Source organism: Pungitius pungitius, chromosome 21 (genome assembly GCF_949316345.1).
Source record: "Pungitius pungitius chromosome 21, fPunPun2.1, whole genome shotgun sequence".
NCBI lineage: Eukaryota > Metazoa > Chordata > Actinopteri > Perciformes > Gasterosteidae > Pungitius > Pungitius pungitius.
In genome coordinates, this window is record NC_084920.1 from 4560561 (window position 1) to 4587161 (window position 26601).

At 42.5% G+C, this 26601-nt stretch overlaps 3 protein-coding genes across 4 annotated transcripts; all 3 read left to right on the top strand.

Moving 5' to 3' along the window:
* Nucleotides 1-290: 290 nt before the first annotated feature.
* Nucleotides 291-10115, top strand: LOC119213087 (synaptic vesicle membrane protein VAT-1 homolog). The gene is made up of 6 exons (XM_037464116.2): nt 291-904; nt 4371-4578; nt 4785-4955; nt 5170-5259; nt 5509-5747; nt 8514-10115. The coding sequence occupies exons 1-6, from the start codon at nt 521-523 to the stop codon at nt 8700-8702; spliced, it is 1281 nt and encodes a 426-aa protein (XP_037320013.1). The 5' UTR covers nt 291-520; the 3' UTR covers nt 8703-10115.
* A 1207-nt stretch (nt 10116-11322) lies between these two features.
* Nucleotides 11323-17117, top strand: LOC119213148 (probable phosphatase phospho1). 2 transcript variants are annotated; one of them, XM_037464226.2, is made up of 3 exons: nt 11327-11448; nt 11576-11854; nt 13506-17117. In XM_037464226.2, exon 3 carries the CDS (start codon nt 13549-13551, stop codon nt 14350-14352), a length of 804 nt encoding a protein of 267 aa, XP_037320123.2. In that variant the 5' UTR covers nt 11327-11448; nt 11576-11854; nt 13506-13548; the 3' UTR covers nt 14353-17117. The 2 variants fall into 2 exon arrangements, with proteins under 2 accessions (XP_037320125.2, XP_037320123.2); XM_037464228.2 differs by lacking the exon at nt 11576-11854 and having other exon boundaries at nt 11323-11448.
* Nucleotides 17118-20083: 2966 nt separating this feature from the next.
* On the top strand, nt 20084-26538 carry LOC119213433 (gap junction gamma-1 protein-like). The gene is made up of 3 exons (XM_037464719.2): nt 20084-20242; nt 21083-21153; nt 24040-26538. The coding sequence occupies exon 3, from the start codon at nt 24093-24095 to the stop codon at nt 25464-25466; it is 1374 nt and encodes a 457-aa protein (XP_037320616.1). The 5' UTR covers nt 20084-20242; nt 21083-21153; nt 24040-24092; the 3' UTR covers nt 25467-26538.
* Nucleotides 26539-26601: the final 63 nt, after the last annotated feature.

Here is a 26601-nt window from a genome sequence, read left to right on the forward strand (position 1 = left end):
TCGCTCAAACTTATTTTGATAGATAATTAAAATATTGATATATTACTTTATTAATAAAATCATATTTTAGTGTGATGTCTATTTTTGAGTCCATTTTGGTTTTCTTCTCCATTTCACCGATAATGCCAACTAATAGGGTTTTTTAGCGTTTCGTTACTTGTGAAATGAACACATCAGTGTGAAACAACATCTACTCATAGGTCAATCATTTCTCCAATCCATATATGTATTGTTCAATTTAATTACTTTTATGTGAAAGGAAGTTTCTTATTGTGAAAATCCAACTCGGAAACCCTGATTTCCGTTGACGTTGACCACTTGTTGATCTGAGAGCGCGCACGGGAAACCCCGCAGTGACAATCTAATTCCACCCAGGCTACAGCTGTCCTAAACCGAGGGACCTATTTTATGTCAATTAACCACTTAAATAAGTATTGAGTATTTGTTTCTTTCTGAGCCTTGTACGCCCAAACCGGCTAGAACTCTCAATCCGAACCGACAGCCCAGACGCGCCCTCATCATGTCCGGCGAAGAGGCTCCAACTCCACAGCCCGAACAGGAGCAGAAGCCCCACGAACCTCCTCCTCCTGCGGCGGCGGCGGCGGCGGAAGAGTCTGCGAGCCTTCCGCCCGCGGCCGAGGAGAAGCCCGTCTCGTGGCGGGCCGTGGTCCTCACCGGCCACGGGGGCTACGACAAAATCAAGCTCCAGGTGAAGACGCACGCGCGGCCGCCGCCGCTGCGCGAGGGCGAGGTGCTGGTGCGCGTGAAGGCGTGCGGGCTGAACTTCGCGGAGCTCCTGGGCAAGCAGGGGCTGTACGAGCTGCTGCCCGCTCCGCCCGTCACGCTGGGCATGGAGGGCTCCGGGGTCGTAGAAGCCGTCGGGGAGGGAGTGCTGGACAGGAAGGTGAGTCGAGGGGCCCCGCTGAACGCGCGACGTGACACGCGTCGGGTTTTAGGGTCAGGGGAGTTGGGAGGATGTTTTTTGTTGGGGGGTTTTTAATGACGTGTTTGCATTCAAGAAAAAGGAAAAATGTGTTTCAGCACTGTGTGGAACAATCCGATTCTTATTTTCCCTCCTGGCCAAAACATCCTTGTAATCTTTTCCATTAAGCCCCAAGCCAGACTTTTATTTTCTCTTCGGTGGCTTTTTGATGACTGCAGACTTTTGAAAAGGACAGCTGTTATTTCAGGGTTTTTTTTAAAGAACTCCGCAAAATGTTCTGTATGGTCACAGTGAAAAAAACCGTGACACGTGTTTTTAAGACTTGAAAAATTCCCAAACTATTCAGATTCTCTGCATTTGGACTGGGTATTTAATTTGCTAGGTTTGCTGTCTGTCATTACTCAAAATGATTATTGTCCGTTACCCCCAAATATCTAAGATTTTCAAGGATGCACCCTTACAATTGAGGCTGGAACCAACACACGTTTGACATTTCTGTAATATTTAAATGAATTACTATTCGTATAAACAGCACTTTGCTATGTTGAAGGAACGGAACCCTCTCATGAATAACTTCTCTTTAATGTAACCTGGTGTATTCAAAGGTCAAACTGTTATGAAAAGTCCCATTGTTTAATTTACAGTGTGTCCTTGAGGTGTGTTTACATTCTCCTTGATAAAGAGCTGTCCAGAGGTTGAGTTTTATGGGGATTTAATTTATTAAGTGTGTGTGTGTGTGCGCGCGCACACTCGTGCATGGCAGACGCAATGTATAACCAGACCTTTTAGCTGTGTCATCGGTTTCATAAGAGCTGTGTTTTTTGTATGTAAATCTCTCCATTAGTTGGCTCCCATGCTGACCTATGGGACTCAATTTTCATTATTTTTTCGCTCTTGTTTTAAAACAAACCAACATTTAAACAATTTCATCCTTCCAGTAAATGAATAAGCTTTATGCTTTAGGATCTCAATCATTTGGAGCATGATCAGGTGTTCTTGCCAATTATTTAAGAGAACATTCTGGGAGCATTGCACATGTTAATCATTGTGTGTCCCCAGTTTGTACCTCTTGTGTGTGTTAACACCAGAGTTACAGTTAGCTAAAAAAAAAAAAGTCTGGAAATGACATGCGTCCTCGCTCAATTGGCACAGTGTATTTCTCCCAGATTGCTTTCAGTTGTTTTATGGAAGCACCTGCAAGTCACGTTAAACAAGCTGAATTTCATAACAACCCCCCCCTCCCCCCCTCCTCCCCTGAGCACGTTTAACTGCTAGTTCTTCCTTTTGTAACCACTCTGATTGTGCACAGGTGACTATATGTAACACTAGACTCTGTAACCAGTCTGAATAGCAGAGGTGGGATCAAGTCACTGTTAGGCAAGTCACAAGTAAGTCTCAAGTCATTGCCCTCGAGTCCCGAGTCAAGTCGAGTCAATGACGAAGCAAGTCCCAAGTCGAGTCACAAGTCACAGCGAACAAGTCTCAAGTCGAGTCACAAGTCGTACCATTTTAGTTTCGAGTCATTTCGAGTCATTTTATTATAGTGGGGACGGGGAACCCTGGGTGATGGTGCGCTGCCTCACAGACCTAGACTACAAAGGAAAGGGGAATGGTGGATCGACTGTGACTGTGTTATAGTACTGTAACGCTCACCCCAATGCTGCAGCGTAAATAAGGAGGCGATGACTGGCTTGCAACTCCGCTGCATTTATTTATATAAAACAACTCAACTTCGGTCACTGTTGGCCGTCACCACGCCGAACGAACACTTCCGCATACACGGCCCCCCAAAACTCGGGTTGTCTCGCGTAACTACAGCTGGTAACAGCGCATAACGTGAACACATGCAACATCTGCATAACTGATTAACTAATAACTTTAACTCAGCTCATTACACTACTTTAAAACGGACGTTGACATAATGTTGGCGAGGATTTCCATCGGAGTCTGAATCCGGGTTCAAAAATCCCGATTTTTGTAACCATGAACGAGCTGTCTCGTTGATGCGGTCAAATGGACTGCAGTGATTGGATGTTGTTCAGGCAGCGCGCGCTCTCCGCATACAGGTGGCGCATAATTATTTGACAGATGCAGATAAACAGAGCGGCTCGGCGGTGTGAAAATGTTCTCCCCCAGTTTTCATGGGAAGTAGCAAGTCTTCTCGAGTCAAAAGGCTCGAGTCCAAGTCAAGTCACGAGTCATCGGTATTCAAGTCCAAGTCGAGTTGCAAGTCTTTGTACGTTTTGTCGAGTCGAGTCTCAAGTCATCAAATTCATGACTCGAGTCTGACTCGAGTCCAAGTCACATGACTCGAGTCCACACCTCTGCTGAATAGTCATATTAGATACTTTGAGGTCAGTCGTTCTCTTTCAATCGTACTTGTTTTCCAGGCTAATGTGAGGATTTATTTGCCGTTTTTAACTTGGTGTTTTGAATAACCAAAGCCACTCCGTGTCAGTATGGAATTTCCGTCCTCCCCCTCCGACCAAAGCAGACGGAGCAGATGTGTTGTCGAGGGTTTTTACTACGGACCGTCTCCACTGTCCTGAGCATTGAGTTATGCCTCATAACCTCGTGGGTGTTTTGAAAAGCCGAGCAGTAACTGATGATGGATTATGGCCGCTTTCAAAGAAACACACCAGCTGTTCTGAAAATGAAATGCGTCGTGTGACAATGTGAAAAGGTTTGGTAGTATCTAATTAAAATGAACCGCAGGTTTCCACGCATACTTCAAACATCCTTTGAGTTCCTTCGGTGCATGTCAGTGTTCCAGGAAGTGAGTTTAGATCAACTATTTTTTGTCTGAAAGTGTTTTGTTAGACCAGTTCTTGATGCCTTTTATCAACCCCCCCCCCCCCCCCCCCGAAAAAAAAGGAAGTCAAAGCTGGAAGTAGGCGCTATTGGAGTTATCGCATTTAAACAGACATGTGCCACATGTGTTTGTGTGTGGGTGTAAATATTTGTGTAGGTCTATTGTTGAGTTCGAGTGCAGCAGGAAGTGGCTGTGGCTCAGAGCTCTTTGGGCATTTTTTAACAGGAAGCAGTGCAGCGTTCACAATCGGCCTTCTTTCCTGAGTCCTTGTCTTTTTTGGCATGTTTCACAACACCAGTTATGCTTTTGTAATGGCAAGTCCCTTTGGAAGAAGGCAGGACAAAAAGCAAGAGCAACATTTGGTTTGGGTGGCACTTCATTTGAAATTTTGTTTTTGTTTTTTCTATAATTTTTTTATGAGAAAAGTAAGTCTTTTCAAGGTCAATAATCTTGAGATATATAATTTTTTAAATTGTGGGAAGCCCACCATGTGATTGCAATTAATATTCCATTAGTCCTCGTGCTCATTGCAGTAAATGGACAGGCCTCGTTTCTTTATTCTTACTTTGTACTCCCTCATAGTAGGTTTTATATACATTTTCTTTATTTACTCAGGTGGGAGATCGAGTCATCATGTTGGACCGCAGTGGCATGTGGCAGGAAGTTGTTGTCGTGCCGGCCGACCGCACTTTCCTCATGCCCGAGCAGATGAGCTTTGAGGAGGGTGCTGCTATCCCCATAAACTACTTGACCGCCTACATGATGCTCTTTGAGATGGCCAATGTGAGGCCGGGCAAGAGTGTTCTCATCCACATGGCAGCAGGTAGGACACGCACAGGGAATGCTGAAAAACACAAATGAAGTGAGTGGCTACTGAAAAAGCCACTTTGTAGTTTAGAAAAAATAAAAATCACATGAATAAATCCCTGAGTATTTCAGAGAGATTACGTAACGAGAATGTTGAACAGCTTTACTTAGATAAGTAAAGTCCTTTCACGTTTCTAACGTCGGTTTCATTCTTGTCTGTAGGTGGTGTTGGTATCGCTGTCACCCAGCTGTGCCAGACTCTGCCAGATGTGACTGTTTTTGGCACCGCATCAGCCAGCAAACATGAGATTATTGCCCAAGGCGGCGTAACTCACCCCATCGACTACCGCACTAAAGACTACGTGGAGGAAATTCGCAAAATCAGCCCAAAAGGTAGCAAAACGCACACCTGCTGGTTGTAGTGTTCAAGCACAAGAAACACTGAAATCCATTCCTTTGTGACTTGGCCTGGAAAGATACGGATTGATGCAACTTAATAATATGGATTATGTATTAAATATGTCAGTGTCATTCACATAAGTATCACATGTAGTTTTTTAATTGTTTCTCCCATCTATTTAATTATTTAAATTCTATGTCTCTGCAGGAGTGGACATCGTCCTCGACCCACTTGGTGGGTCAGACACCCAGAAGGGCTTTAATTTGTTGAAACCTTTGGGCACACTTATAGTCTTTGGTGAGTCACGCTTTTTAGAACGTCTGAACATTGAGTCTTCCTAAATGGAATTGTTTTTTGTCTGTTTTATCTAATAGTAATAAGGGAACATGCACCTTTTTTGCACCATAATGAATAAGTGCTCAGTACAGAACTATTACTCAAGGAAACAAAAAGCAATGGACCAGCTAGAGCTCAGGTTCCAAAACGTACCAGAAGATGGCTATGCATATATACATTTTTATGTACACTGTGTTTTATTCATTCTAGGTGCAGCCAATTGTGTGACGGGCCAGAAGAAGAACCTGTTGGCCATGGCAAAAACGTGGTACAACCAGCTCTCTCTCAACACACTCAAACTGATGCAGGTAAACAAGTCGGTCGGTGGCTTCCACCTGGGCTACCTCACTGATGAGGAGCTCATCAGCAGGACCATGATCAAGCTGCTGGAGCTCTACGGGCAGGGAAAGATCAAGCCCCGCATCGACTCATGCTATCACTTCGAGGAGGTAAGTTTGATCATGTTTTAAATGTTAGAGGTTCATGAAGCGGAATCTGCAGCTTAGAAATGAAAAATAAAATGATGTATGTGATAAATATAAAAACTATAGCTTAGCTTGGTATGGAGACTAGAAGCAAAGGGAAGCGTATGGAAGTAAATCTGTGCCATCGGGGGTTGAAATAAAAAGTTGATTGAATTTCTAGCACTGAATATTTATGCATTGAAATTATGTACCTGAATGTTTTTCAACATTAAAACACCGCAAAAAAATTCAACCTAAAAAAAAAAAATGTTGAAATATTCGAAATGGAGGCTACAATATTCAACCGCAAAAAATTCAACCTTGGCACACCAATATGCGGAGGCTACAATATTCAACCCAAATAAATTCAACCTTGGCACACAAACATCCGGGACACTAAGGTAGAGCAATCGATTCTAGATTCAAGATCAGGAGCGTGCGTCAAGCTAAAGGAGCGAGCACCCAAAACACCTTCGGCTTCGGATTGTATCCATGTCCAATAATAACGGGACTTTAACTCTTCTTCATGTCATCAGTGTGGTTTGTGTCTGTAAGATTCCGTAATAGACAGCTGACATTTGTACATTAACAGACTGTGTTGGACATGAACTAAGCGGAAGTTAAACGAGAGCGTACAGCCGCTCACAATACGCCTCTTCTTCTAGTTTTGAATTCATTTAATGATGCTGAGATCCTTCGACAAGCTGTTAGGAGTGATTGGCGGAGTTTTGAAAACCAGGAACGCGCTTGAAGAGGCAGATGAGCCGCTGTATCGTAGTGGGGGGGGGGGGGGGGGGGGGCAGCGGCTTTAACGGAGCGCGCAGACGCATAAACCCGACAGGACATGCAGGAATAACCGCAGTAGCGTCGGTGGAAGGATCCTTTTTCACAGCGGCACAAGCCGATCTCAGTTGGGTATTAAGCGACATTCAAAGTCCACGTAACGTTAAATGAGTCTTCATGACCATGGGTAAACTTTATTGAGGATCTGGCACAACACAGCGACCTGCAAGTAGCGCAGAGTCTTACGTAAAGGGATGTACGTCTTAATGCGAGGCTTTAGAATTTATCTCAAAGGGATCCTGTATTTGCTCGTAAAGTCTGAAACGAGAACCCATTTTTCAGTGACTGTGTTACGTGCCTACTGGTTTTTGAACTACTGGTTTGGCTACGGGTGCGTGTTTGTTTTCCCCCGGTGTTACGTGCCTACTGGTTTTTGAACCTACTGGTTTGGCTACGGGTGCGTGTTTGTTTCCCCCCGGCAGGCAGGTGTTGTCTGCCTCCGTCACTTGAGTCGTCACACATTTGCAAACATATTGTTCTGAAAATGTTCAAAAATGCATCCCATATCCATTGCAGCGATTACGATTGTATAAGTGAGCACTACGTCACTGCCACGTATGAAGAAATACATAAAGAACATTTATTAAAAGTCCGCCACAACCGGGATTCGAACCGTGTCGCGCAAAACAACGTATTGCCACAGAGCGGCTGTGCTACCCACTCGGCCAACCGAGCTTAATCGATTTCAGTTGATTTGTATATTTTAATAGAGTTGTATATCGTCAGTGGCAAGCAAACGTTTTGGTTTAGGGTGAACATTATATGTTCTTTTATGTATTTCTTCATACGTTGCCACACTGATGACATGAAGAAGAGTTAAAGCCCCGTTATTATTGGACATGGATACAATCCGAAGCCGAAGGTGTTTTGGGTGCTCGCTCCTTTAGCTTGACGCACGCTACTGATCTTGAATCTAGAATCGATTGCTCTACCTTAGTGTCCCGGATGTTTGTGTGCCAAGGTTGAATTTATTTGGGTTGAATATTGTAGCCTCCGCATATTGGTGTGCCAAGGTTGAATTTTTTGCGGTTGAATATTGTAGCCTCCATTTCGAATATTTCAACATTTTTTTTTTTTAGGTTGAATTTTTTTGCGGTGTTTTAATGTTGAAAAACATTCAGGTACATAATTTCAATGCATAAATATTCAGTGCTAGAAATTCAATCAACTTTTTATTTCAACCCCCGATGGCACAGATTTACTTCCATAGAAGCGGCTACCTCTGGCCAAAGATGATCACATACAACAAAGATTTAGCAATGACTTTATTAAATCTTAATCTTAAAGACTTAATGCATTTATTTGCAACCTACTGACTTTCTGGCTTCAGACCGAATCATCCCAGCTGTTTCGAATACTAAGCTAACCAACTAATGGGGGGGGGGCGTCCTCTTCTTCTAAGCCCCGCCGAGAAAGTTATTGCATGTGTTTCCAGATGCTTTGAACAATTTGTAAAAGGTTTGAATACGAAAGAAGCTTCTCAGCTCCTCAAAGTGTTCAGAGACGATGATTGGCGAGATGGATGTACGTCTCTGAGGAGATCCACTCAGGCTTCTCCTGCGTCAGACCCTTCCGGTGTTTTCCTCTCTTCCATTTACTAAGCTTCAATCACCCCATCAGATGACTCGGTACTTAAGTTGCTAGGCGACGGTCTAAATTGTTGCCGTGGTATCCACTGCCTGCGGGGATGTCTGTGTTTCCAGTTTCTATGGGTGACTTCAAGGTTAGACTGGAGTGTGATCCAACAGGATCCTGAATTTCCGTGTGCTACCAGTAAAATGGACAAAAGCAGGAAATATTGACTTGTAGCATATGGACGTGGCGTAGATAGCCCTCGGGCTCATTAATCATCCTCCTCATTAGCGCATATTTTTCCACATCTGTTTGACTGCTGTTTTTGTCTGTCAGGTGACTGATGCCATGAGGCGCATGCATGAACGCCAAAACATTGGGAAAGTCATTCTTCTTCCTGAAAGGAAGCAGGAAGAGGCCAAATCTAATTCCAACGCTGAGCCGGTAGAAAATGCGGAAAAAACGGAAGCTGCCATCGACGAGAAGGAAGCGGAGGTCACAGAGGAAGTTAAAGCAGAGGTTTGAGGCAGAATGTTGATGTTTTCAAACACTTCTTGAATGTGTTCTGTGTTGTTCACCTGTCCCAAAGGGAAGAAAAGCAAGATAGGGTGTCAGTACTTTCTAATGCTATCAAAGATGTTGTGCATTATGTCTACAGTGTAGTGTTTTTGTTTTAAATTAAACTGTACTCGAGGGAGGAATAATGTGTTCTGGTAACAGTTGGAAGTTAACAACGAAGGGATGTGCCTTCCCCATGACGACAGATGAGCAGCCATTCTGTTTCTTTTTTAATCGCCATTAAGTCTGACTGAGTCATTTGAATGTGCTCCAGATATATTGTTTTGTTAAGTCCTTTGATCATGTTACAGATTATGAATTTGATAAAGTAATGAGTACTTCCTGTTAGGAATAGTAGTGGCCGTTCAGTCCTTTTCTAGTCAATGTTGTTATTGGACCAAAGTCTCTTTGTATTACAGTTCAAATTGTATTTTTTCTTTATTTGTGCCAAATTCAAAGTCAGCTTTCACCACGCCCACAAAGTCAGCTGTGAATGACAATTGGCAGGACTTCCAGGTCTCGGCACTCTGGTGGGTTTTCTTCCAAACAGTGTTGAGCTAAAATGGTTGGGCAAGCCAGTGATTGATTTAGCTGCTTTTTAAAATTATACACAGCGCCTTTAAATGAAATATAAGTGTTTACATGACTGCAGTACAGTATGTGTTTCTTAGTCATTCCCTCTAACTATAGGGAGTGGGTCATAACAGTTGTGGAGAAAAAAAATTAGATGCTCTATTTGTGCACTTTGTATTTCTTTGTGAAGCTCTTAAAGTCAAGTGATGGGTTATTAAGCTCATCTTTTGAATGGATGATCTTAAACAGGACTCTGTATGGTTAGTCCAGCCTTCGGTGTAATTCAGTGCTGTCACACAGAATCGCACTATTTGCGTTTTATGTAACATTAAAAGGTTATATGTAATGTGAAAGTCTTATTTCCCCATAATAACTTGATATTATTGATAAATGGATACAGTATTCACCCATGCAGTGAGGGACATCTGGTGGTGAAATTGTGCCTTATAAATAAAATACTCTACAGTGTTGCTTGCCTTGTTGAATGTAAAACATAATTATAGTCGAGCCTCCTCACATTCCAATGAGATTTTAGTAACCCATTCAGAGATTCTAGCATTCTTCAGTACTCAAACGTATGTTTTATTTTTATTTTTTATAAATCTATTATGATCACGATAATTCTGTGTGTTGAGTATTTGGTATCTTGAGCGTCAAAATCTTTGTCTCAATAAGTGAAAGCTTGTGACTGTATTCATGATGGGATCAAACAACGCTGCCTTTTATCATTTTTATACACACTTTATGCACTCACCTTTGTTAAATGGAACCAACCGGTCTGTATTATTAAAGTACTATTGCAATGTTTCCTCTAAGCTTGTGAATTACTCAATTGATTTCTGGTAATGTAATAAGTTGACCTTCGTGAATAGTGAATTCACTATTGTGAATAGTGGAACTGCCATTTCAATTCCTTTTTTTTTCTTTACCGAAACATTACTTCCCTAAACTAGGATCATATTGTTTTGGTTGACTAATACTCTTCGTCATAAATGGGGACCAGAAAAGGTCATGAACTGGGAAAGTGTTGTGCACGCGCTCCCAGCTTCTCTTTTGTTCAATCTCTCCTCCTGTCCTAGAAACCAAAAGTTGCGAAGAAGTTCATATGCCGCTTCCATGGTTATTAAGGGAAAATACAACATGATCAAAAGTACATTTGTCATTAAATGTTACAACTATCCGGCATGTAAACTGAACGTGGGTGAGGGGGTTGGTGGAGATCGGGCTTTGCCCTGGAAACCTGGAGTGATGCTGGCGTGTTTCTAAAGACCGAACTATTCTGATATTGTGACAAGATGATTATTAACTGGATGTTTATCTTGTTCTTGCATCACTCTCAGTGTGTACAGCGGATACTTGACACAGCAAAAGAGATGTCCTTTGTTTAACCCTGAGCTGTTTGCAGCAAATTATAGTCTTCTACAACTGCTGCTGCCTGCAAAGAGTTTCTACTACAGTTTAACAACTGTTTTGTCAATTCATTCAGTAAGTAGGGTGTTAATATTTTGAGGCTATTGTAATTGTCAGCTTGAGTTGAAGTATAAATTATGGCATACCTTACATCATTATACTGAATAATGATGTGCAATTACTGGACCAAATAACATAAACATAATGCCCCTATTTATAATTATAATATCATTAGATGAGTTACTGATTCAGTCCTGTGTAGGCCTAGGTCCTTTTAATGTGGAGATGATTTAACTACCCTATGTATTGTGACTAAATCCATACATATACCACAAAATCCATTAATGAATTTATATTTTGTATTAATAGACTAGTGGAGTAGAAGTAGCCTTTAATGCAACCATTCAAGTCCAGCCAGCGCAGGATATGTAGACTACTTTGGACTACTGTCAGCCACTGAAAGCGGTCAATAAGCCTCCATTGTCAGCATCAGTGACCATTACTTTTTATGTTTAACGCCGCTCTATCTTAACGTCGAGAGTGTACCGCTCTCTGGTTCTTTTATTTTGAAAGGCTACGCCGGAAGTACTGTGGTTACGCACGCTCGTGTGACACTGGCTTTAAACGGGAATACCCTCTGCACTGCTGTGGGAGTCTTGCCGCGTCACTGCGATGCGGTCGCCGGAGCCGGGCGTCTAGCCTACCGTATTCGCTCACATGCCCACCGCCGGTAGGCCTGGTTTTTATCCTCTTTCTTAATCTACATATTCCTTTTTATTCCTTATTTTTTGTCTCCCCGTGTGATTTTACTGTTTGAAATGGCTTGTTATCAGTTTGTTTTTCCCTCGCTCGCGCAGAGACGCGGTCAGCATAGCGACTCCTGACAGAGCTCTGGAATGACTTTCAGCGGTAACCTTTCGAGCAGACATTGCTGCTCCGGGGATAAAATTAGATAGCTTAGCGAGTAAATATGCTCTATAAATAATGTAGCTGCTGGCGGCGACCAGGCGTTTTCCCACTTTTGCACATGCGTCGCTGCAGCCGGACTGCAGGTTAAAGGACACACATCAGTGAGCGTCCAACCAGCTGATCTCCTGTCATTACGCTGTCAATGGGCTGACATTGTCAGAAAAACGGTACGCATGCATTTCATCATGTACATTGTTTTAAATTCATTTATATTTTAAAAATAAGTATCGCATTTTTAACATATTCATATAAAAATGGGTAATCACTGCTTTTGGATACTGAGTTAAATTATTCAGTCAGATTGTGATTGGAACAAAGTGCCATTGTCTATTATGTTGTTATTAGTGTGAAGTTTTGCTGCATCTTTTTATAATTGGCGTTTACAGGTGGTGTAAGATGCATTTGGACAACTGGCACATTACCATCTTCATAATCTTGAACTTATCAGTTTTATGTTCTTCATCAATTATTATACCATTGTATTTGGTTACTCTAAATACATACGTATGCCATTTGGCAGCCTACTAAAGTGCTCAAAACCTGTGGCTTAAGTAATATTCTTTGGTATCAATAGCAGATTACTCACTATAAAGAATATCATAATACCTTCATGCGATTACAAGTGTTACTAATGTGTAAATAGCTTTTCAATGTTATAGCTGGTTGTGTTCGCTACTTTATATACAGTTAAGTAGTGTACAATCATTTTACAGGATGATCATGCATTGTGTTTTTATATCTTAATTTGCTTGCTGGCAGAAGTTGACAAAAGGGGTTTGAATTTGGAAGCCTCTTGACCAGATGGTTTAACTGAGCCCTAAACATTTTTTTTTCTAATCTTCTCAGCTGTATGTCCAGTCTCCCTTTCATGAAATTATTTTTCATCAAATACATTTTAAATGTGATTTTAAGGGTTCTGTGAATTCCTATATAGTCAGAGGCTAAATGAAGCCAACTGCTGAGCAAACTTTTATCCAGACCTTATCTGGTGTTCTTTTTTAGATTCGCCAACCCTTCAGCTACTGGAACAACAACATTGATTTTTCAATCACGGGAAACAGCGAAAATGAGTAAATTAGCTTTAAGTAGATTTATCTTACTGGCTATTGTTACCCAAAGTGCAGTCACTTTAAATGTTGACCTCTTTTTATTTCTTTTGCAAATTAGCTCACCTACAATAAAAAATTGTTACTGTCTTTTGACCGTATATTTAGCCGATATAGAGTAAATGTTCTCCTTAAAGTTTTTTTATTTAGGAAGTATAAAAAGATAATTTTGTGCCTCACTTGGCTGGTTTAGCGTCACTGCTCTTATTTGTTCCATTTATGGCAAAGGCATGCTGTGATGCTACAGCTCTCTCTCTCTCTCTCTCTCTCTCTCTCTCTCTCTCTCCACTCAAGTTACAACATTCCTGAAACAGTGAACGCCTTCTCCGAAAAACGCTTTTATGAATGTATGAATGGTCCGAGATTTGTCATGTATAAATAGTTGTATACCCTTGATCCAAAAGGAATAAAGGATTGTCTGAGAGGAGAATTATGAGGAATATAAGAAGTGCGTGTTGCATGTTAGATTCTGCCAGATATCAAACAAAGACGAGAAAAGTAACATGTGACTCTTTAATTAGGTTATGCGCTGTAGGGTAAACTTATGTTTACAAGTGGAAAGGAAGGGAGTTAAGTAAACAGGATTTTCGTCATTCTAATCGGCATTCCGCCCTTTAACGATGTATTTTTTTTTTTTTTAGAAATGGGTGCGTTAAAAAAAAGTGAAACACTCCTCCGAATACGTTGTCCTTGGCATCTCTCTTTTCTTTAGAGAGGCGTCACTCGACGTTTCCCCTCCGCGGCGCACGGTGAAGATGACCGCTCCGTCCCACCACAGCCACGCGGCGCAGCATCAGCAGCAGCAGCATCAGCAGCAGCATCATCAGCAGCGCTTCTTGGTGCTGTTCGACTTTGACGAGACCATCATCAACGAGAGCAGCGACGACGCTGTGCTGCGCGCTCTGCCGGGCCAGCGGCTCCCCGAGTGGCTGCAGAACAGCTACCGGGAGGGCCACTACAACGAGCACATGCAGAAGGTCCTGGTTTACATGGCGGAGCAGGGCGTGTCCGAAAGCTCCATCCACTCGGCGGTGGAGAAGATCCCCGCGGCACCGGGCCTGCAGCACCTCTTCGAGTACCTGCGGGGCCACCTGCAGGAGTTCGAGCTGGCGGTGGTCTCCGACGCCAACACGTACTTCATCGAGACGTGGCTGGAGAGCGCCGGCGTGCGTCACCTTTTCGCCAAGATATTCACCAACCCGGCCAGCTTCGACGCCAGCGGCCGCCTCGTGCTGCTCCCCTTCCACTCCCACGCGTGCTCCCGTTGCCCCGACAACATGTGCAAGCAGGTGATCCTGCGGGAGTACCTCGCGGGCCGACAAAGGGAGCGCGGCGGCGCGCCCTTCCAGAGGGTGTTCTACATCGGAGACGGGGCCAACGATATCTGTCCCTCTCTGGCTCTCGGGCCCCGGGACACGGCCTTCCCCAGGAGGGGCTTCCCAATGCACAGGCTCCTGCAGGAGATGTCCCAGGAAGCCAGGTTGAAGGCAAACGTGGTGCCTTGGGTTAGCGGAGAAGACATCGTGGACAGCCTGAAGAAAGTAATGGAGGAAAGATGAGATGTGAGTGTGTGTGTGTGTGTGTGTGTGTGTGTGTGGGGGGGGGGGCAACTTTCAGGGGCACAGTATTATTTAAAGGCAAGTTAATTGGGAAGAAAAGCTGGGGTATCCCATCTGTGAAAAAGTAGTCTTCTTAGGTCATTGTTTAAGCTTAGGGAGCGTGTGAGGTCTCAACGAGTTTTGGTTAGGGTTAGGATGAAACTCTAGGAGGAAAAAGTAAGGTCAATGTGAAATCCCAAAAAGCAAATGTGTGTGCGTGGGAATAACATAGGACAACATAGCATGAACCCAGTCCCGGTGAGCCACAACATGCATGATTTTACCCAGCAACACGGATGAATAGTTTGCCATTTTGGGCAAAATTGTGGAGTTAATTATTGTCTGCACAATAAATATGTGGCTGATGTCAGCAGGTTGTTAGGTTAGCTTAGCATAAAGATTGAAAATACTTGATGTTTGTCCTTGTTACTAAGATACCCAGCAGTATATTTTCTGTGGACACTAGAGAGTGTTATAGGTCTTCTCATTTAACTCGCTACTTCAAGGAAAACATTAAAACGACACTGTTGATGCTTTAGCCTAATACCTATTCTCACGCTTTGTAATAGACCTAGGTTTTCAGTATTATAACTCGGTTTCTCATTTTTAATGCAAATAAATCAGCTCACCGGTCCAGATAGTCATGATCAATAATGGAGATAAAGCAAATGACGTTCTGGTTTTTGAGTCAGATCAAAATGCTGGAGATCCGAGAAGATCTTAACCAAAGTTGTGTCTCGTGTGCTCGGAGGAGGCCCGATCACATGCAATCAGCTCATGGAACACAGCGTCTCATTCAACGTCTATAGAACTTAGATTACATCAGACTCTCTCACTGTATCGGACATTATTGAGTCACAGGTGCTGCATGGTCACTTTATCTACTCCACGTGTGAGGGGGCTCTCTTGTGTTGACAGGCTTATGTTTTTTTGTTTTTTTTAAAACACTTAACGCTGCATTCAAGGACCTCCGGGCCACAGGCGCATAAAGCAGGCTCCGGTGTTGTTGTGGGACAATAAAAGACCACACGTGTGTTAAAACAGGGGGGACAAGGACGGCACGGAGCAGGGATACGGTGTCACACACCCGTGCTCACTCACTGCTGACACCTAATCTAGGGCTCCATTATACAACAGTAATCCACACCAGCGTGAGATCCAAAGGGAACACTTCAGCCATACGCTCCTACCGTCATGCCCTGTGACCCTGACACCAATGGAAAATGGGAGCTTAATTAACACAAAGTACCAGTTGAAGATTTCTAGTTGTATCTTGTGTGGGTCGCACTCACTGTGCTTGTACCCTTTTAAAAATCACAGGGAGTATTAGTGGGGGGGGGGGGGGAGGTTTAATACGGTCTGTTTGGATCGAGGAGGATTTGCAGCCTCTGAAAAGCTCCCTTCACGTTTGAATGTATTAAACAGCAGCGTTGTGGGTGAGTATCGATTATCCTCTGGGTCTATTTGCATACGCAACTCTACACGTAACCTCATTCTGCCTCTCTAGATCCATGACACAGACTTGAAAATTTATATTTTGAAATGAAAAAGCACTTGTAAACCATTATAATGGTTTACAGAGGCATTTCTATTTTGTTTTTAATTTAATTTTCATGAAATTGTGAAATGTGTCCTGCACATTAAATTGATTCTGTCTAATAACGTTAGGCCTGCGATAGAAGGAAGAATTGAGGGTATTTTTGCATTTATTTTTAACCACTAAAACAATGTAATACTCAACACGGATACTGAACAGCGGTTCATAGATAACAAAAGGAAAGTTGTGTCCCGATGAAAATCTGGGAAGAAAAAGAGAGGTAATGAACTTGTTAATTGATTTAAAGACTCCTAGCCTTAAAAAACAACATTATGCTGGAATGATCAATTTCAGAGGTTTTTGTGTTTCTCAGGGAGTAGAAACAAAAGTATTAACAAACACAATGATATTTGTTTATGAAAAATGTTTATTTGCTGCTTTGAGAACATTGCGTTTATTCATGATGAAATAGATGATATGAGAAAAAGTGAATGCCGCTGGAGTGTGATCCTGAAACTCTTTCAGATCAAAATATAGTAGGGCTTTGCGATTACGAGGAGTTATTTAAAAGATGTAACAGGAGGAAATTGTATTGACAATAACTGTATAACTGTAAAACTTCCATGGAGTTTAGTGCAATAATGAAATGCTGTATTCTTGATATGATGTAAAAGAGATAAACAGGATAAATTACTTTTGACATTTTCAGGGATGTGAATCAACACCAGATCAAGAACCAGTTTTTTTTTTTTATTTCAATGAAGAAAATGGTATTATGGCTTTGCAACAACTCACTAATATGCTACTTTTTATCTTTGGAGTTTGCGCTACCCTGTTTGTAAGTTGTGAGTCATTGTAAATCAATAAGCCACTTATGTGTGTAAAGCATCAGTGTAACAGGAATATGAAGCCATTATGTGATTAAACAACATTTAAACTACTATGTTTCTCTCGAGGATTTATAAGGGTCATCATAACTTATTTGCTACATTAAAGAATGAAAGAATCAACAATCTTACCTTAAATTCCATTTAGTGAATGTTTGTTTTCCCAGAAATGTAAAATGTTTAATCTAGTAAAATAATAATATATGTATTGTATGTAATATAAGTGTGTTCCTTTACATACAATGATTAAATATATTCCCTTTTCTATGTATAAACAAAAATAAAATAATTTGGCAACTACATTCTTTGTGACAATTCAGCTTTTAAACCTGAACTTATGATTGTTTTCATAGCAACTTTTTCAAAGGCAAATCATTCATAGATGTAGAAATGAACAACTAGAGAGGAGGAGGAGGAGGGGCGGAAGGGGACAAACTCATAAAAAAAGCCATCTGTGAATAGTTTTAAGTTAATGCTTTGGGAGGGACAATATCAAGCTGACGTCAAACACATTAGAAAATAGTTGTGGAGTGCTTTAGCGATAAGGGACAAGGAGAAGCAGCCTCACATGTCCTCTCCGAGCAGAGGAAGTGTTGATTTAGCTGAGGAGGCCGTGGGAGAGACACAGAGGACAGAAGCGTCCCCGAGCGAGACGAGTCATCCGAACCCCTTTTCTCAACTCGCAGCCCTTCAGACGCTCAAAGGACAAAGTGAAGACACACGAGAAAAGGATTAGAGGGAAGTTGATGAGGGTGCAGACACAAAGGAGAAGGGGTCAGTGGAAAGAGTCTGCGGTGCGGTAGGAGGAGAGGGACAGATGGACAGATGCACTGAGCTGTGATGAGACCAGAAGAACTTCAGAGATGAGCTGAACCAACATGTGCCCCCAGCAAGGTCGGGTCGGGAGCAGCAGTGGATGAGTATATATATATATATATATATATATACTGTATATATATGTGATATTGAGTCAGTGTTGCATGTGGTGGCATCCCACACGTGATTTACCTCTCTTGACCACAAGATGGCACCAATCCAGCATTCTTATTGCAAAACCACCGATATGCCTTTAACACACTTGTACCAGTTTTTAACAATACACCAAACACACGGAGGCTTCCTTCTGTGTAATTTGGATGGAATTCAGTCTATTCTAGGGTCCTGCCCTTTGACCTTGTGTCTGCATTTTACCACTATTTCCCTCTCTTCTCCAAATCCCCCACCCCCCCACCACGTTTCTCTCTGGTTGAACGTCAGATCAGATAAAAACATTCCATGGTTCATCTTTGCATCCAATCTCACAGTGTTCTCTCCCCACATCTGGTTCCCTCTCTGTGATTTATTGTGTCACCCTGTCCCTGGGGTGATTGTGTGTCATTGTTGTTGTCTACCAACATATTTTCCGTTGTCAGTCCTAACGATAACGTCCCCGCGCAAGGAGCTGACTGTACAAAACACTTGTAGGCCACACTTACTTCTTTCTCATGTATTGCATTCTTCCCCCCCCCCCCCCCCCCCCATTATGATCATGCTGTCACTCTTTGTAAAGCCTCTTTGATAGATTTGGACTTTTGCCACTCCCAGCTCTATTGATTCTACCACAATCGATCTTCCAATTGTGTTCCTCTAGAAGCTCGCGTTGTTAGGGGAGGAGTAGCCTACATGCTGTGTCTATTATGATTAAATAGGCAAAAGATATCTTGCCGTCTGACGCAATTTCCAAGGACCTCCAGCGGTAAGTGACTGCATGGGAAACCCAATTAACATCTGTGGAGAATGATGACAAATCGTGTTAGAGGATCTTGAACTGGCCAATGACCTCCTGTTGTATCTCGCTGTCAATATCCACATAGTAGATACAGCCCTTAACTGAAGACACTCAATTGTTGAAACGCTCTAAATTGGCAGAGCTCCGCGATGATTGCTTTTATTGATAGGCCTCATTGATTTTTCTCCATTCAATTACGCCTTCGGAAGGTGAAAGATAACTTCATTAAGGGACTTGAGCCTTGTGAGGGGACACTCCGGAGTAGGATGTGGACTTCCTATGCCAAAATCCCATCGGGCTGATCGGGGTCGATCCACTCCTGTGTTTGATTCCTCCTCTGATAGTTTAAGAGAACAATGCCAGCCTTAAACGGTGGCCCTCTCTGACAGGAGCAGTCAGTTAGCAACAGATGAAGATGGGAAGGAGAGGGACTGCGAGCGGTGTCCTTGAGACGGAAAGGTCGAGATTAATCCACAGAGCGAAACAGTGTTGTGAAAGCGTGTGAGATAATCCTTGACGAGGTCAAACCTCCCAAGATAGCCATCCCTCTGTTGGGTGCAGCTCTCGTGTGTTTGGGAGTTTTCTGCTGCGGGATGATAAAAAACTATACTGGAGAACAAAAATAGTCCACAATGTCATTAAACTTCACATCCTCCAGTTTTCACACGGCCTTTCATGCCATACGTTCTTTTTTTCGGAGCTTGAGAAAGCTCCCACCACAACTTGACATTATTCAGCTGTTGTTGCAGGCAGAGTTCTCCACTACGAGTAAACTGACCTGTGTGACCCCCACCCCCCCCCCACCCCCCTGAACACAGCTTGTTGGGGAATTGATAGCATAAAAGCTCCTTATTTGTATCCGAAAGCCTGATGGAAGAAGATGAAACAGAATGTTGGTGTCTGTTCAGTCTCAGACTCTCAGAAGACAATGTGGCACAATGTGTTGTCTGAGGACGGAGACACAAGAAACGCTGCCAGGCTTAACCGCCATGTTTTTAGAAGACGTTCATTTACATGCTCCGCTGCACGGTGAGTTGACAAACAAGTTGTCACCGGATAACCGATGACGGATGGACGAAGACGAAGAAGAAAGGTCACGAGCGTGGGAAACGTGAGACTTGAGACTTCTTTGTCATTCAACAGCAGCAGGTATTAAAACGTGAGGTTTAGTGATGCAGTGACAAACTAATATCGGTTATAAATTGCACCTATTTGTATAAATGTCCAAAATGCATGAATATTTTAAAGTTCATGCGGCCACATATTTATTATCCAGAATAATTAAACATTTCCAAAAATGACAATAAAGCAAACTTCCTTAGTGTCCGACTCTCTCTCTCTTTCTCTCTCACACACACACACACACACACACACGGTCGCGCGCACCCCCCCCCCCCCCTTCCGCCTCCGTGACATGCACGAGCACATTTGTCTTCCTCCGCTCATACAATCAAGCTCCCTCTCCAGAGACAAGTCTCCGGGACCAACAACATTTTTTTTTTTTTAAAGTCCATGCTTCCTCAAGTTGGTAAAATCTTCACTCACTTAAATCTCGGGAGAACGGTTTTTTTTCCCCCACGTCGCTCAGCGACGAAGACTTAATTGATTTGAAGTCCATTTTCTGAACGGAGGAGAGGCGCCAAATGGGCGCGCGACGAGGTGAGGACGCGTGGATTCTGCACGAGGCGACGGGTCGCTGTTATCGTCCGTTCCTCAGAGTATTTCAGAGAGAATGGTCACTGGACGAAGTGACGTTAAATCGAGAGAGATCCAGTGAGATTTGTAATTTTTATTTTCCAGGTTAACGTGATTAAAAGTGAACTTATGTTATTTGAGGTTAGCTAACTGTTACTGGTGTTAGCATGCTTACTTGTTAGCATGTTTGACGGTTACTGGTTGACTTTGTGTATGATGTTGACAAGAAGTTACAGTGACATGACAAGTCTGCCTGATAATTATTGATTTTCATTAGCAAACCTTCACGACATATTTTTGTTAAGTTTAAAACGAAGATAAAACTGTCCAACGGTCATACTATATTCTACACTTAAAGTTACTGGTTGCTTTCAGTACAAAAATAAATTGTTTTTCCTGTAAGTGTCAGAAAAAAGGTTCAGGAAAGCCAAATCATATATATGACAAACATCTGTCTGAAGCTAACTTATTGTCTTAAATGATCACCAAGGACAGCTCAACATCTGGTTTTGCATTCTTTTCTTTTTGTAGGATTTGTTGTGAAAATGCTCTGTAACCTTTATTTTTATATAAATATCGTCTTTTCATCAGTAAATGAGAAAGAAATGAGTTTTTGATTTTTTGTTTAAATGTAAAAAAAAATGTTTACAGTGAAATACATTTTATATTTTCAAACTAGAGCTAGCGTTATAAAATGAACGGGTTAAACATCAATAAAACCCCTACATACATGTGGTATTGATAATCGCTATGCCACTCTGTTATCAATCTATGCTAATATACAATATCTTTTCTGCTTTGCAGGCCAATGGATTTTGTAATATCTCTTAATTCTGGCTGGGAAAACACGGAGAGGAAAAATCAAACAAAAAGAGGTAACAATATACCCTTCCATATGCAACAATTAGAACTACTGGAAAGTTTATAGGATCAGCAGGACCAGTGCAGGTTGTGATCAAATAAGGGATCGTAGTACTAAACATATTTAATATTGTAGACAAAAAAACATTTAACTGGGTTAGATAAGCTTTAGAAACATGTCATTGTCTGTCTGTATAATATTTGTAATGTTAATCAAATCAAAAGGCATACCGATATTAAAGGCTAGTTTTGCAGAGGAGGCACAATACGGGCAATTTATTCTGTTTACAATAATCATTTGTACATACTCGCACTATCACACTATATGCGGTTTGATTTATTTCAATAGATGGCTCACAAAGTGACAACAAAATGCCCCGTGGGCTCCGTGTCAGGGTGAACAGTGATGAGAGATGAGATGGAGTAATTAGCCTTGCAGTCCTTGGTTGTATAATTTCTTCTGGGCAGAATATTAGTCTGTTTAAATCAGTTGGCCAAAACATTGATAACGTAGCAATGACTAGCATCACAATAAAACATATTTTACTTATTTATATTGTCACTGCACTAAGTGATAATAATAGTATTTATTACTACCTGATACAATTGTCCTCCTTTTTGCATTTGCACTTAATGCTCAATATGGAAAATTTGGGAACCACAGGGTACCCAACCGCTTTCTAGTTTTAAAATGTGTCCAATTAAGTAAAACATACCACACAGAATATATAAGTGTATAAGTGTAATGTCAGCAAAATACAAACTTTTAATAGTCACCGTTCAAGTTAAAGCCAGTTGAGTGTTTCATACACATGAGATAGATTTAGGATAAAACATCGCTTTAACTGCTTTTAAGGAAACCACAAAGCATCAAGTTCACAGCTTGAAGCCCTCTTAGATAGGCATGTACAAGACTGGCTCCTCCTCAAAGTAACACTCCTCAAATAGTTCTTTTAATGGCGCTGTAGGATACTGGAGGCTTTTGGTCTGGAGCTGGTTGACATCTGGGGAGACTGCAATGTAACAACTTCAGAGGTTCAATGTGGCAACTTGGACCGTTGAGACGAGGCACAAAGCTCGACATGAAGCTTTCGAGTCCCTTTCCACGTAGCCGGACAAACTTGTCCGAAATGGAATATATATAGACACAACCATAAGGGATTTTGACAATTTCGTTTTTATGTATTTATGTATGTATTAATGTACAAAACATATAGTTTAAATGCTTTCCTTATAACCAGAAACCTAAATTAACAGAAGATGCAAGTTTACCTCATCGATAATCGTTAAACAATAAGTAAAATACCTGATTTTGTGGCCTGTGTTTAAATTTGCTTTCCCCTGTTTTCCTGTGCAGAATCATTACATTACATTACATGTCTTTTATCCAAAGCGACTTACAGTAAGTGCATTTCAACCATATAGATACAAACTCAGAAGAAACAAGAAAGTGCAATTTTCTTTGCTGATGAGCTGAGCAGAAAAATAGCAATTTAAACTATTCTCTTCTCTTGATTTTTTGCCATCCATGAGACCCGTGTTTGGGTGATGGTAGCTGTGCTACTGGCCCTCCAAATAGTACATTACACAACATGGCCAGATGTGCAGTTTTTGAGGGCATGTGACTCTTAATGAGATAGTCAGGACACTTTTCTTTACAGGGTGAGACATAAGGAAGCATGTTAACAGCAGCTGGACTCGGTTTCATATGAATTTCTTTGTTTCTTTTTCTTTTTAAATAGAATGTCACACTGACTCAATGTGACAGTGTGTCAGTTGGCCTGTAATAAATGATTTGTCAGTGAGACATTTTCAGTGGCATGGCATCGATTAAAGTGTGGCAGCCTGATATATTCACTGGTAACATGTTATTTACTAAGTAAGTTATTACGTTCGAGCAGCAATTGACAGCTATTTGCAATGTCAATTATCAGTTTCATTAATCAAAGTAATTGTTTAATTTTTTTTATATTCATTGTTTCAGTCATGAAACAAATCTCATGTGACGTTTTAGTAGGTGGTCAGGCACACCAATGGAAATAGCAATTGCCAAAATAGCTGATTGGTTAAAATCCTAAACATCTGAAATAAAATGTATTTGTATTGCCAAACAGGTCATTACATTGTTTACTTCCTAGTCTTATTTTAATCACACCTTGTTTGCCTCAGTCTGCGTTATACACACACACACGCACACACAAGCATCACATGCAGACACTGTCTGCCGCACAGAAGTCTGAACCTTCTCACTTCGCTCTATCATGAGCAGATGGATGCCTGCAGGCTAAACAGAGATGTCTCGGTGTTGGGTACAGTACGAGGTGGTGTGCGGACAAAAAGGAGATAACGCCCTTTTTCAACTCAGAGAGGAAAGAGTACTTAGCTTATGCTTAGACAATGGCTTTAGGGCAAAGCAATAAACATGTTGTCGTTGTGTACGTAAGGAAAAGACAAAATAAAATATAATAAGATAAAATACTCTCTGAATACAGCAGAAGAGTGTGTGTTGTCATCATTTGCATAATTAAAATGTGTCTATTCATTTTGTGTTTGGGGAAAATAATAGAGGAATTAATATACTCATTTATTCTGGGTAGAAATGATTATTTTCTGTAATTGGCAAAGCATTTACAAAAGGGAAAAGATGAGTAACGTTGACAGTTGGCCCGAAAAGAATGAATTCAAAATTACAAAGAACGATTGCCGACCCCCTATCAATTTAATTCATATCAATATTAGTATTACTATATATATATATTTTTTAAATTCTGTCATTTACTATGTTTTGTTGCATCTGTTCAGTTAAACTGAGAAAAAAAATTGCAAAACAAATACTGTTAGCAGGTCTAAATCAATTATACGTATCAATGTGGGTTTCATAATTTCTCTTCTCCCCGCAGGAAAGTAACAGGACGTGCATGTCGCCTCTCACCGTAGTTTCCCTGCAGCTACCATGAGTTGGAGTTTCCTGACTCGCCTGCTGGAGGAAATCCACAACCATTCCACGTTCGTGGGCAAGATCTGGCTCACCGTCCTCATCGTGTTCCGCATCGTGCTGACGGCCGTCGGAGGCGAGTCCATCTACAACGACGAGCAGAGCAATTTCGTCTGCAACTCGGGCCAGCCGGGCTGTGAGAACGTCTGCTACGACGCCTTCGCGCCGCTCTCGCACGTCCGCTTTTGGGTTTTCCAAATCATTCTGCTGGCCACCCCCTCGCTCATGTACCTGGGCTACGCGGTCAACAAGATCGCTCGGGCGGAGGAGCGGACCGACTGCGACGGAGCGGTCGCGTTCTCGCAGAGGAGGAGGCCCAGGAAGCCGTATCTGACGGGCAGAACGCAGCACCGGGGCATCGAGGAGGCAGAGGGTGACCAAGAAGAAGACCCGATGATTTACGAAATGGCGGAGGGGGGGAGTGATGGCGGCGGACCGGTCAAGGTGCGCAGTGGTCCGACAAAGGTCAAGGTGCGCCACGACGGCCGCCAGCGCATCCAAGAGGACGGACTGATGCGTATCTACGTCCTTCAGCTATTGACCCGCACCTTGCTGGAGGTGGCTTTCCTGTGCGGACAGTATGCCCTGTACGGCTTCGCTGTGCCTCACACCTACGTGTGCGCAGACCGCCCGTGCCCTCACAGCGTGGACTGCTTTGTGTCGCGGCCCACTGAGAAAACCATCTTCCTCCTCATCATGTACACGGTCTCCCTGCTCTGTCTGGCGCTCAACATATGGGAGATGTTTCACCTCGGCATAGGCACCATCTGCGAGATCGTACGCTCCCGCCAGGTGCAGCTCCCCGACGACGAGCTGTACGGGCTGACGCGGGCACAGGGAGCTCTTCGCGAGGAAAGGGTGAGCGGAGATGATTACAAGCAGTACCCTTTTTCCTGGAGCGCCCCGTCGGCTCCCCCCGGGTACAACGTCGCCATCAAGCCTCTTCTGGTTTCTACAAAGCACCACAACAAGCCGCTACCCATCTCTGACATCACCAACGCCAAGATAGCATGCCGGCAGAACCACGTGAACAACGCCCAAGAAGAGCGTCGGCAGTGCGCCGGCAACGGCGAAAACCTGCGCACAACGGGGATGGGAGACGCCAGCAGAACTGATCACAAGGACGTCTGTCCGCCGCAGAACAAGCTGGAGGCTGAAAACCCGGCCAACAGCCAGCCACAGCAGAGCCACAGCAACAACCACAGCAAGTCTCACCGTGAGCGCAAACACCGGCAGGCCTCCAAGCAGTCAAGCAAGGCGGACACTAACAGAGGCAGCAGCACGGGCAGCAGCAGCAAATATGGAGTCATCAAGGGTTCTGAGTGGATCTGAGATGCAGGATGTGACCTTTGGTGTTGTTAAGCAACGCAAAGCCTTCTCGGGACTAAGGCGTCGTCGTGTTTTTGTGTCCGTACTGTGTGTGAATAAGGGACACGGCACTCAGTTTACATTCTTTTCAGCAGTATTCGTACCATTATAATAGTTTGGTGATTGCAAGTGAATAATAGTGGCAGGATCTGTCGTGTGCCACGGTTAACTCCTGTCTTAGCCACATTCTTGATTAGATAGTTACAGAATAATATACCTGCACAGCGGCAGGGATCATAGATGGTGCATGCTCATGGAGACATATCTCTGATTTATAGGAATACTTACAGCCTTACTGTATACATTTAAGCTGCCTTAAAACTCAACAGTAGGTGTCAGGTTCTGACTTTAACATTTAACCCTTTGAGTCTGTGAAGTACAAATGTGTGTTGCTGTTGTAAACAACATCAAATGAAAGAAGTAAAAGTGTAAAAATAAGTGTATATTTTGTTAAATAGCTTTTGCAGGAAGATGTCGGTGCTGTCTTTGAGTCCCTGTGAATATGCAGAGGCGTCCATGTTGTAAAGTGCCTTACTTAAACCAAGTGCTGCTTCCTTTTGGCTCTGCATCACTTAATCTGTCACAAAAAAGGGCGTCATTACCGCCGAAAACACGTCGCACTATGGAATGAGAGCCGAAGCCAAAGCAGTTCAGTGGAAGTGTTGAGCTAAATATAATGACCCAACTTTGTTGTTCAGTCTTATTGTCAAGCTCTTACAGTTTTATATATTTTTTTGTTTGTTTGTTTGAAGTTCTTGCTATGAAGCCTCTCGGGCACCATTAGTCCACTTGTTTATGGTATTGACATGAAGAAATAGCTGGTGCATCTGGTATGTTGTATGGTTTTTCAGTTCTTTGTCTTCAATACATTACTGTAATTGCATTACTTTGGTTGTGGATTTTCAAATTGAAATGTTAAGGCTAGTGTTTTGCACTGTGCCAGTGTTTTTGTGAATAAAGAATTGTTGGTTATGTTTTCTGCAACTGACATTTTAAACTTACAAGTATTGTAACTTTGAACCATCCAATAGGTGGAATGTTGAACTTAAGTTGTGAGATTCAGAGACACATTGCCCTCTGCTGGGCAGGAAGGGTTAAC